At 47.2% G+C, this 12,052-nt stretch overlaps 1 protein-coding gene across 4 annotated transcripts; it reads left to right on the top strand.

The window, feature by feature from the left end:
- The first annotated feature begins 2,696 nt into the window (after positions 1–2,696).
- On the top strand, positions 2,697–11,119 carry PPP1R8 (protein phosphatase 1 regulatory subunit 8). Of its 4 annotated transcripts, none has more exons than XM_078614893.1 (7): positions 2,697–2,817; positions 4,274–4,334; positions 5,665–5,818; positions 6,264–6,487; positions 7,762–7,906; positions 8,513–8,577; positions 9,324–11,119. In XM_078614893.1, the coding sequence occupies exons 1-7, from the start codon at positions 2,759–2,761 to the stop codon at positions 9,726–9,728; spliced, it is 1,113 nt and encodes a 370-aa protein (XP_078471019.1). In that variant the 5' UTR covers positions 2,697–2,758; the 3' UTR covers positions 9,729–11,119. The 4 variants fall into 4 exon arrangements, with proteins under 4 accessions (XP_078471019.1, XP_078471023.1, XP_078471042.1 ...); XM_078614897.1 differs by lacking the exon at positions 2,697–2,817 and adding an exon at positions 3,849–3,872; XM_078614916.1 differs by lacking the exons at positions 2,697–2,817; positions 4,274–4,334 and having other exon boundaries at positions 5,687–5,818; positions 6,386–6,487.
- Positions 11,120–12,052: the final 933 nt, after the last annotated feature.

Consider the following 12,052-nt stretch of genomic DNA (forward strand, 5'->3'; position numbering starts at 1 on the left):
AGTAACTTATAGTAGTGTTCTCTATCACAGCCACTACTGGTATAGTGCACTGTGGTTAAATTCGTGCTCTTATTTGAATACGCGTTTAACTGAATATACCCTATTTGATGAAAAAAAGTATAAAGTATGAGTGCATATCTGCATCCTGTTTGCAAGTCGAACATGTATTTTTTCAAAATGACACACGGATTACATGCATCTTATCAATGTTCCAACACATTTTATGTGAGATAAACTGCTTATGCAACAAGAACAACAGTTATGGTGTGACGGTAGGGTGAGCCTGACTCAGCTCATCATCCCTATGATATCAGTAAAACTAGTATCACTTTGTAGTCAAAACTCCTAACTACATTTTTAACTCTAGATTTGAAGCTTTCGTGACTGCAAGGATTCATATTCTTAGGTTACATTTTTAACCACTAAAATCTACCAAGTTGACAGTAGGGGGCACAGCTGGCGCATCTGCCATGCATCTCAATCAACCCATGGCACCTGCGTCTGTCCCGTGACCTCATATCAGCGAGCCTTCGACACTTCACGTGGCCTCAAAGTGCACCTGACCTGGCGCAGGCTCCGTAGTGACGTGGGTGGTGTGAGTGTGTGTGGGTGGAGTCGGTAGTATGAGGGTTATGTGGGTGGTGTGGGTGTCTGTGTGAGTGTGTGGCTGGAGTGAGTGTGTGGGTGGCTGTATTTGTCTGTGGGGAGCGGTAGTGTAGCGGTTAGCGCGCTGCGCTATGAACCTAGCGACCCGGGTTCGATACCCGCTCACGGCCAACACCAGTGACGATTATCTGAACCGGTCCTGGGCCTCCCCTAGGTTGACTCAGCCTCAAATGAGTACCTGGTGCGGTGTGTAAACATCGCCACTGGGGAGACAAAGGCGGTCGGGCGTGGTGCTGGCCACCCACCCCCTCGTGTACCGTTCCGGCCTTCATAGGTGCTCGCTAACAGCACTTGCCCCTACAGTCTGTTAAGGCTATATGGGGGATCTTTGATCTTTGATTTGTCTGTGTGAGGTGAGTGTGTGGGTGGTTGTGGGTGTCTGCAGAACCGGCCCTAGACCTTTGGGGGCCCTAAGCAAAATTTGGTTGGAGGCCTCTTTGATGTATGATTTTTTTCACCCACTAGCTAGCAGTGACTCTAGGGGGCCCTCTGCTGGCCACGGGGCCCTTTGCAATTGCAAAGGTCGCTTAGTGGCTGGGCCGGCTCTGAGTGTCTGTGTGGGTGGAGTGAGTGTGTGGGTGTCTCTGTGTGTGTGGGTGAAGTGAATGTGTGGGTGGGTGGGTGGAGTGTGTGGGTGGGTGGAGTGAGTGTGTGGGTGGTTGTGGGTGTCTGTGTGGGTGAGTGGGTGGAGTGAGTGTGTGGGTGGTTGTGGGTGTCTGTGAGGGTGAGTGGGTGGAGTGAGTGTGTGGGTGGTTGTGGGTGTCTGTGTGGGTGGAGTGAGTGTGTGGGTGTCTCTGTGTGTGTGGGTGGAGTGAGTGTGTGGGTGTCTGTGTGTGTGTGTGGGTGGAGTGAGTGTGTGGGTGGGTGGAGTGAGTGTGTGGGTGGTTGTGGGTGTCTTTGTTAGTGAGTGTGTGGGTGGTTGTGGGTGTCTGTGTGGGTGGCTGTGTGGGTGGAGTGGGTAGAGTGAGTGTGTGGGTGGTTGTGGGTGTCTGTGTGGGTGGAGTGAGTGTGTGGGTGTCTCTGTGTGTGTGGGTGGAGTGAGTGTGTGGGTGTCTGTGTGTGTGGGTGGAGTGAGTGTGTGGGTGGAGTGAGTGTGTGGGTGGTTGTGGGTGTCTGTGTGAGTGAGCGTGTGGGTGGTTGTGGGTGTCTGTGTGGGTGGAGTGGGTAGAGTGAGTGTGTGGGTGGTTGTGGGTGTCTGTGTGGGTGGAGTGACTGTGTGGGTGTCTCTGTGTGTGTGAGTGGAGTGACTGTGTGGGTGTCTCTGTGTGTGTGGGTGGAGTGAGTGTGTGGGTGTCTCTGTGTGTGTGGGTGGAGTGAGTGTGTGGGTGGAGTGAGTGTGTGGGTGGTTGTGGGTGTCTGTGTGAGTGTGTGGGTGGTTGTGGGTGTCTGTGTGAGTGAGTGGGTGGAGTGTGTGGGTGGTTGTGGGTTTCTGTGTGGGTGGAGTGAGTGTGTGGGTGTCTCTGTGTGTGTGGGTGGTTGTGGGTGTCTGTGTGAGTGGGTGGAGTGAATGTGTATGTGGTTGTGGGTGTCTGTGTGGGTGAGTGGGTGGAGTGAGTGTGTGAGTGGGTGGAGTGAGTGTGTGGGTGGTTGTGGGTGTCTGTGTGGGTGGAGTGAGTGTGTGGGTGGTTGTGGGTGTCTGTGTGAGTGGGTGGAGTGAATGTGTGGGTGGTTGTGGGCAGAGCCGGCCCTAGACCTTTGGGGGCTCTAAGCAAAATTTGGTTGGAGGCCCCTTTGATGTATGATTTTTTTCACCCACTAGCTAGCAGTGACTTTAGGGGGCCCTTTGCTGGCCACGGGGCCCTTTGCAATTGCAAGGGTCGCTTAGTGGCTGGGCCGGCTCTGGTTGTGGGTGTCTGTGTGGGTGAGTGGGTGGAGTGAGTGTGTGGGTGGTTGTGGGTGTCTGTGTAGGTGGAGTGAGTGTGTGGCTGTCTCTGTGTGTGTGGGTGGAGTGAGTGTGTGGGTGGTTGTGGGTGTCTGTGTGAGTGGGTGGAGTGAATGTGTGGGTGGTTGTCTGTGAGTGAGTGGGTGGTGTAAGTGGGCGTGGTGAAGGTGAAAGTGGGCGGAACGGAAAAGGGGCGGAGTGAAGTGGAAGATGGCCGCGTCGAGCAGTGGGGATGCGATCATCAAGTCTCTCTTCGAGTGCCCGTCCTGGTGAGGCGACTGCGCCATCGCGACCCCCCTCCCCGGGCCCCGCGGGCTGCACTCGGCCTCGGCCTCCGAGGAGCCGCGAGGCTCCCGCGGTCCCCGGCGCTTCTCGCCCGTTGGCTTCGCTTCGGGCACCCGCCACCTCGCCTAGATGAAGCCTCGGGGCGCGGGCCATGCATGCTCGAACACTTAAATGAGCGAGTATTCGTGGTTGTTTATAGAATGTGTACATTTATAGCTTTACTCAATTTGCGCAATGGACAGGAACGCGCTCAAGTGAGCGTGTGCCGTGCATTTTCAGAGTGGGCATCCTGAGGATGAACAGGGCCCTGTCATGGGAATGTAGAATTTCCTCCTCTGGCTCAGCGCTGCTGCATGGGAGGGGAGCGCGGCCACGCTCGCTTGAGCAGCAGGACGCTCCGACTCGACGAAGAGCCGTAGTGGTGTGCATGGTGCCACACGCGGCACGCAGGGCCGGTGCGGAGGAGTAGGCCAAGATACATTTCAATGGGCTCTAGTGGATAGCCTTCCGCCAGCAGTAGCTTGAGCAAGCAATTGCAGGGCTGCGCCGTATGTTGATTTGAAGCTTTCGTGGCTACAGGAATCCATCCTCTGGTTCTTTCGGTAAAGTCACGTAGGTAGACAATATAATAGATCACGACGTTTCGATCGCAACGCAAATGGCGTGATAAGAATGTGGAATTTGTCTCGCAAGGTTTGGACTCTGCAGCGCACTGATTAAATTCCACGTTCATATGGCGGAGACCAGCCTCCATAGGACGACTGTTGTAATCAAAGGTAGTACAGTGGTGTACTTGTTTTATCTACCATCGGGAAAGATTGAGCCATTGCCGACTGACCTTCGGGAACGTGTGATGTGTATAGCCCTATACTTAACGGCGTGGTAGGGGTGGTGTATGTATACAGTACATTGTGGGAGGTGGTGTATGTATACAGTACATTATGGGAGGTGGTGGAAATTGCCAGCCTGGAAGGTGTTGTCGTTAAAGTGCAGCAAGTGCTCAGCGTGAGGAATTCTTCCTGCATGAAAGATTCGCAAGGTGAACCATGTGCTCGTCTCAGTGCCTGCGTGTGTGTGCATTGCATTGCACACGTTACCGATGTTTCCTCATTAAAGCGGTCATTGGTGTTAAACAGTCAAATCTATCTGTAGTTTACGACTCGGCCCATCATCTTCTTTCGAGTCAATAAATTGGGCGCCACTTTTGTTGAAAGTTAATAGTGGGTAAGATTTACATTCACAACACGCCGCCCCATGCTTGTTTTTTTACCGAAAGAACCAAGAAGATGAATCCCTGCAGTCACGAAAGCTTTAAATCGAAAAAGTAGGGAGACTAGTTAAGATGCTAAAATACATTTGACCGCTGTATTTGTTGAAGTAATTGCCCTTATGTTGTGGTAAAATGTTGCGCATACACTCAACCTTGTGTCTTCCCCACAGGGCTGGAAAGCCGCCACCCGGGCTGCATCTCGATGTGATTAAAGGCGACAAAATGATTGAGGTGCGATGGTTGTCGTTGTGTTGCTGTTAACAGCTGCAAATCACGCGCTCTGTGAATGCATTCTGCTTCCTCCTGCCCTTTACCAAATTGAATTGTTCCCACACTAATTTTGACCATTGTAAATATTCTATAATTGACGTGACAAGGGGTTTCAAATTCTCAGTAATCTATTGCTTACACATGCACTGAAGAATGAATGACGATTGAATGTCAATGTTAAGGTGATTCTCTAGAATTTATAGGGGTGATATATTTTTTCACAGTATTTTCTCAGATTTAATTTGGCATATGAAGTTTTTAATGCTCACATTGTCATCAATAATTTAACCTGTACATTTCGATTTAAAGCTTTCGTGACTGCAGGGATTCATCTTATTGGTTCTTTCGGTAAAATCACGTAGAAGGGATGTAATAAAATACTAAAAATAAAACATAATAAAATAATTCTCACGACGTTTCGGCCACAACGCAAGCAGCCGTCCTCAGGTGAAGAATGAAACACCACCAAGCTTGGAGCGTATATTTAAGCTGGGTTGGAGGGGGGGAAGAAGAGCGCCTTGACAAAATAATTTGCATATCAAGAGGAATTTAGCATATGTATGGGAAATGCGTAGGAGGTGGGCCGGGGGTTTTCAAAGTCATATTATGCCCATGCATTATGCAGGATTAGCAGCATCAAAGGGAGGGGATGGGGGTAGCATTAATATACGCTCCAAGCTTGGTGGTGTTTCATTCTTCACCTGAGGATGGCTGCTTGCGTTGTAGCCGAAACGTCGTGAGAGTTATTTTATTATGTTTTATTTTTATTATTTTATTACTTCCCTTCTACGTGACTTACCGAAAGAACCAAGAAGATTAACCTGTACATTTTCTTTGTTTCCTTTCTTATCTATAGATGAATCTGTGTATGACTATTTTGTGATACAATTTGGATTTATATAGCATCTAAATGCTACCAAGTCGGAAGGCAGTGGACGGTCTTCAGCCTGTACTGGCACAGAAGTTAACAGAATAGATGGCATAGGGAAGGGAATTCGAGATTATGGAGAGTAAACTTTCCATGAAAGAAGGTTGATATTTGGCTTCAACAAAAGCTGGAATTGAGAGTTTGTGGGGGGAGATTAAAGTGAGATGATAGGCAATATTGAAGTGAATCTGTGACTTATTTGGAGTTAATTGAGGGATCGGAGTAATATGGTAATGTTGCGTGGGGGTGTGGATCATATATCTGACATTTTGTATCATGGAATTTAGAGGTCAAACGATTTGGGGAGGCTGTCGAGGATAATATTTGAGTGTTAATATTGAATGTCGATCTTGTCATGTTTAGAAACTGATAATTGATGAGAAGAAATATTACCTGTTTGGACGGAATCAAGACCTGTGCGATTTCCCCATTGACCACCAATCATGCTCACGTGTCCATGCTGCCCTCGTCTACCACAAACACCTCAAGAGGGTTTTTATCATCGACCTCAATAGCAGTGAGTTGTTTGTTGCATGCTGTGATACACATGGAAATATAGTGAATTCCGTTATCCTGGGTACACTGTCGAGCTGATAACCGTCAGCGTATAATATGGAAATGATGTGATCAATTACGCATTGTCTGACAAAGTTCAAGTTTATTTGTGTAGAACCAGGTGAGATCGCAAGAGACCAGGATAGTCTTATTTTCAAGAATGACCTGTCACCAAAATTACCAAAGCAAACCAATATAGATTACACAAATGAAGCAAATAGAACTCATAGCAAACACCTGTCACGTGATAAAGAAAATATGGCATTAAATAATAAAATGCCTGTTGTGTAAGTCGGCTTTTACATGTTATTTTTAGATTGATTCTAGTACAATTTTATCTAAGAAACGTTAAACATATAGGGTGCCTATTGAACAGATAACGCTCGTGTACCTCGTCACTGTGGCAGCACATGGCTCGTTCCTGGGCCAGATCCGTCTAGAGCCTCACAAGCCACAGCAGGTTCCCGTGGACACCACTCTCACCTTCGGTGCCTCCACACGCACCTACACGCTGCGCGAGCGCCCTCAGACCTTGCCCGGTGGTGCCACGGGCAAGGGGGAGGAGAAGAATGAAGAGGAGGAGATGAAGGGTGGACTGCTTGGCCTCCCGGAGGAGGAGACAGAGCTAGATGTGAGTGAGGTTCCCACTTAACCCGTGTCATCATCAACATCAGCCATTTGTCACAAAATCACCATCCTTCACTGGTCCTGCTGTGTGACTAGCCAACTCCTGCTCATGAATTGACCTCACAACTCTACATCAAATGTGGTTGCCCTCTCGGGCGTCACTAATCTTGTCCATCAGCCGTCCTTGTTTCGAGCGATGTGTCCTGCCTACACCCAACAATTTCCCTTCATCTTAACTTACTGATCATATCTGATTTGCGTTTGTATGTTGGTTCATCTGCTCTTCTGTCTCTCAGTGCAATTTTGAGGAGGGTATCTCCATGTTCGTGCACTTTCCAACTTATGGTCTATTTTTGTTGTCGGTGTTCGTGTTTTTAATTAATGTCAGCAGGTCGCATACACCGATTACAAAAATAATTAAGCAAACTGGGATGCGAGATATATACAGGCAACTAAGAAGTCACGTACAAAAAGTTTACTAAAGTGGGAAATAGGCATTATGGGGAACTTGGGGGAGGGGTGTACGGTGGTGCTCGGTGGTTCTCGCTGGTGGACGTAGACTGGTGATTCAAGCTAATTGTGGTTGATGTCAAGAGCTTGAAGCAATAATTGTGGCTGCTGGTGTGCAAATACTGTAATTCTGAACTCTACAGTAGCAGGGTGTTGGGGATATTTTGCAAGGGGGGGGGGGGGGTGCATTGCTTTTTGCATTATAGGAAGTGGACAGCTGTGCTGCTGAGGCTGGAGGGTAACAACATGGTATCAGATTCCAGCCTGCATTGTCAACCTTTTTGTGCATGCAGAGTTAATGTGCAACTAAGTAACGGTGACTTATACATTTGATATGTAATGTTTTAATGCTTGGCAACATAAGACTCATCTTTAATAGGCATGCAACAATCGACCACCATCTGTCATTTTACGTCACGATTGGGATCTTGATTCGGTTCAAGAATATTGATTTTCATCTTGATTGTACAATCATGTTTGTGGTGCTTATCATTTGTTCTGTCTCATACAGTGTCATTTATTATCTTAGCATCAATGTTAAAACATCAGAAATGTATATGCAACATAATGCATAAATAATAATAAAAAAATGCATGGTTACACGAACCAATCCATATATATTGAGCGTATGAAACAATTATAGTCGATCGATCTTTACACGGCTACTTAATGTCCAATGCAGGGGAGTACTGAGCTTTCATGATTCACTTCGTACGAGGTTTTGGAATTGTCTTTTGATTGGAAAATGTGTATGTTGTGTGCAATCAGAACCTTACGGACTTCAATACCGCGCATAATAAACGCATAGCAACGCTCACCATTGAGGAGGGGAACCTGGACCTGCCTAGGCCGAAGCGTAGGCGGAGGAGCTTCCACGTGAGCTTTAGCGAGGACGAGGAGGTCATCAATCCAGGTACGCGAGTCCACTCGCTCACGCCTGTGATCTGAGCTCTCCCTGCGGCTGCAGACGCAATCGTGTGAACGTGTCTAGCTACAAACGCGTGCGGTTTACAACGGTTAAAAAACACAATTTGAAAGGCAAACTCTTCAGTGATATGTCGGTTTGGAAATCTATATGTATTCGCATTACAGCCTCTCTGACTAAAATCACCCAGTTGACCACCGTGTGTGCAAAGGACAGGTATAATGTGAGCAGCAGAGGGCAGTGCACCAAAATCCATTGTTCTGATCTCCCCTCCACTTTCAACCCGCACTGACCAGTGTGGTAAAGTATGGTCAAACTTCACTAACGGCATGCAACACGAATGCGTATGCCCTCATCCAACGCTGGATTTGACATTTTGGTCAGGGGTAGATTAACCTTTCACGCCTCTGGAGTTGTTACAATTAATACCAATGCATTCCATGCATAGACCTACCCCTTAACTTCAATAGTGTGATGTGTTTTTTCTGAAGCATAATAACAGATATGTAAACTGAAGGCATTATTTGTTTTCCAAAGTTTTACTATATGAGTTTTGTTTGTGATTGTGAAAGGTGCTTTTTGATTTTTTTTCAGAGGACATTGACCCGTCCGTTGGCCGTTTCCGTAACATGATTCAGACGGCCGTTGTCCCACTGAAGGTGCTGTGTATCGCCTACATGACTTCCCACACTGAGATCAGCAAGACAAACACCATTTTCAAGTGGATTGCTTTTGCCGCCTACATAATATTAACCTTTTAATAATATCTATAACCATTATAGTTATTTATCCATTGGTCTTATTAAGTAGAATTTGTTGGATGTTCCTGCATTGGAATGAGTATCCAAATCCATATTTTGTATGTAGGAGAATAATGGAGTTGCCAGAGACAATCTAAGTATACAAGCAGTTGACACTACAACAACTTTACAGATTGGTGAGTGACCAATTTTCTATGCTGCTATCTAATGGCTGCCTCACAGCCCAACAAATTGAAAATCTTCATGATAGGCACTTTAAACCTCACCCCTGATTAGCACGGTTGACTACATATGGTGCGAAAGAAGTTCAACATACATTTAATAACCGGGATCAAAGAGTAGTCGAACACTGAAATAGATATATCAGTTTGTAAGGAGTGTGAAACAGTTTTTGACGGGATTTATAATGAGCCAACCAACTTTTAGCCCTAACCCCGAAGTAGCTAGTCAACCAGTCATTAGTTTTAGCCCTCCAACTGACCATAACCCAACTCCTAACCCCATCTCCAGTGCTTTGCTCATCATTTCACTTTGTCAGCTTTCCAGTGTGGGCATGAAGAGCACAGCCACCACGTGTGGCGTGCCCATGTGCCCTCGTGCACGGGTCGATAAGTCCCGTTCCCCTGTGTGTTTGGCTTGGGCAGAGGAAGCAGGATGGGCCCGGCACGCCGACCAGCCCCGGCGACAGCTCGTCCAAGCGGCTGCACGGCTTCCCGTTCTCCTCGGGGCTCTACTCGGGAATTCCAGGCGGGGAGTCGGGGATGCCCCCAACTTCGCCCAGTGCCCTGGGACCGGGTGCTGGGGCCACCGCGCTCATTGGGGGGTTGCCCCTGCCCTTACCCAATCCGGCACCCGACGTTGAGGTGTTTCCCGAGCAGGACCCTGCACCGAATCTTAATTCGGCTTCCGCGGCGGCCGCTGCGGCTGCGGCTGCTGCCGCTACCGCCGCAGCGGCGGCACCGGAACCCGGACCCACTCTGCCGCGCAAGAAGAAGTATGCCAAGGAGGCGTGGCCCGGCAAGAAGCCTACACCCTCCCTGCTCATCTGATGCCCACATTCCCACACGTGTTGATAAGAAAAACGCGGCCCTCTCGCTGGAACCCCCAATTTTACATACATGCCATTTCCAGAGGCGTTTTAACTTCCATGTATCTGCTTTTGTTCACAGTTCAGTACGGTAGGCTTTCTGCAGAACTGTTGCTGGTTGGCTGTGACATTGTTACATTTAAAATGCCTATGTTGTAAGACTTGTCAGCTGGAGGATCATTGTTGGACTAATATTGATGCTCCTCTGGCAAGTTGTGATGGGTTGGTGTTAAGAGGAAATATATATTATGGAAGCAAAGACGTTCCGTGTGGGAGGTGTCAATCCCAGTTCTTCATGGTTATCACGATCAGTGGTTCCCAACCTTTCTGGATCTGCAGCTACTTCAACCCTCAACATTTTTCTGGACCTCCACGCACCAGTAAGATTTTTAAAATGTCAGCTACGAAATGATATCTCCCAACAATTCTGCTGAGCACTTCCCACGTCATTGTGACCATGGGTTGGGAACCACTGCTCTCGTGCATGCTGGCATTTGCAGGTGTGTGTAGTATTACATTGGAAATACGTGCAAAGCTGAAGCACTCAAGACCAAGAGGGATGCATATTTTAGAGTTCTCATACTTTAGGACTAGGCTTGAATGGTGGCACCTTCCACATGAAATGGGAAGACAACTTGATTGGTGTAATTACATCAGTTTGTACTTGATGCTGTGTATGGTTTTGGTCATAGCTATGAGTGGATATTGCGATTCATATTTTTGATGGTCATCCCAGCACGATGTTTAATAAATGTTAGGACAGAGGTTGCGTTGTCGCCCCGGTGTTCGGTTTACTGTCCTGTTTGAACAGATCAGAGTTGTACTTTTGTGTGTAATTGGCTGCAATGTAAACCTGTTGGCAGTGGTAGCTGTTAAACTTATTTAACAATAATTTTACATTAATTTTTTCCCAGTTTCTTTTGATGAATGTATATTGTGCCCTAAATGTGATGTGTACATTAGGTTGTAACCGAACGTCATCAGTACAGTGATGCCTGCTGGTAAAAATTGGCATCGTTTGTCATATCAGTGCTCAAGTCGGCAACAGACCATACACAAGTGAGGCCACTACTCTATTCTGTGTATTGTCCACGTAAAAGAAAATTTGCAGAGCGAGAATGGATTTGCCATGGCCTATTGTAGACAACAGTGGTATTGTCTGCAGCTTGTAGTTGACACCAAGTGTGGACGATGGTGGGCGTCAAGGTGCAGTTGAAGTGGCACTGCGAACGGGGGCATACCTGCTTCTGGAGTTGTCCAAGTAAGAGCTGTAACGAGCTGTACCAAAAAGGTGCCTATTTTGTATAAATGATGGTGGCACAGATTTTCTACCAAAATAAAAACAAAAAAGCATTTGGTCTGTGATGCATTTGTGTATACAGTCGTGAAAGCAATGATAACGAAAATATTGATGTTTGGCCTTTTTGCAATTTCATAGCTTGGGAGAAAACCCTAAAACTGGAAATCAATTTTGGCATTTAGCGGGAAACTAAATTTAAAACGAGCGGTACTTTTGAGACCTCCATCTGCACATCTGACCCTAACCTAGTTCTTTTTAAAACCCTCATGCCTTCACATCCCAGCTCCACTGCTGTGACCACATCACCACAAAACTCCATGCACTCTCCTCTAATTTCCCTCAACTCCCCTTCGGCAACCAACGCCTTGAGTCAACCTTCGCTAATTGGGAGTTGCTCATTCTCTGCTACCCCTGGTCTGGGAACTCGTTCTCCCAACAATCTGTGCTGTGGAATCCCTGCACCTGTTCAAGTCCAGATTCGATATCTTTATATTTTCCTCCTGTGACTGCCTATATCTTGATAACATGACCACGGTTTTGTATCGTGGGCATATTGCCTGTGATTGTATATAGGTGCTATATAAATCCACATTGTATTATACTGTAATAAGTTTCACTGTTTTAAATTAACTCAATTGGTTAACCCTCAGTCACATTAATATGTGAGGATCCAGATTTAAAATGTGTTATAATAATACGTTGCAGCCCTTTGTAAATTCACTACTAGACGGAGACCTCCCCATGCCTTGTTAGTCCATATTGACAAATTCACGCTGGTCAAGGAGGGTGCTCAGCAATAACCCAGCGGCATATTGGAGCTGGGTCTGCCCTGGTCCATAACACGAAAGCAGTTGTCCAGTAACTGCACGCGGCACACCACACCCAGCATCCCTCGCTCCGTGTGGCTGCTACTGTACAGGAGTCACGTGCCACCCACTGCACTCGACCAGCGACAGAAAATATTGAGTGAGAAACATGAACCCCGA

The sequence above is a fragment of the Lampetra planeri genome, chromosome 2 (genome assembly GCF_965212315.1).
Source record: "Lampetra planeri chromosome 2, kcLamPlan1.2.h2, whole genome shotgun sequence".
NCBI lineage: Eukaryota > Metazoa > Chordata > Hyperoartia > Petromyzontiformes > Petromyzontidae > Lampetra > Lampetra planeri.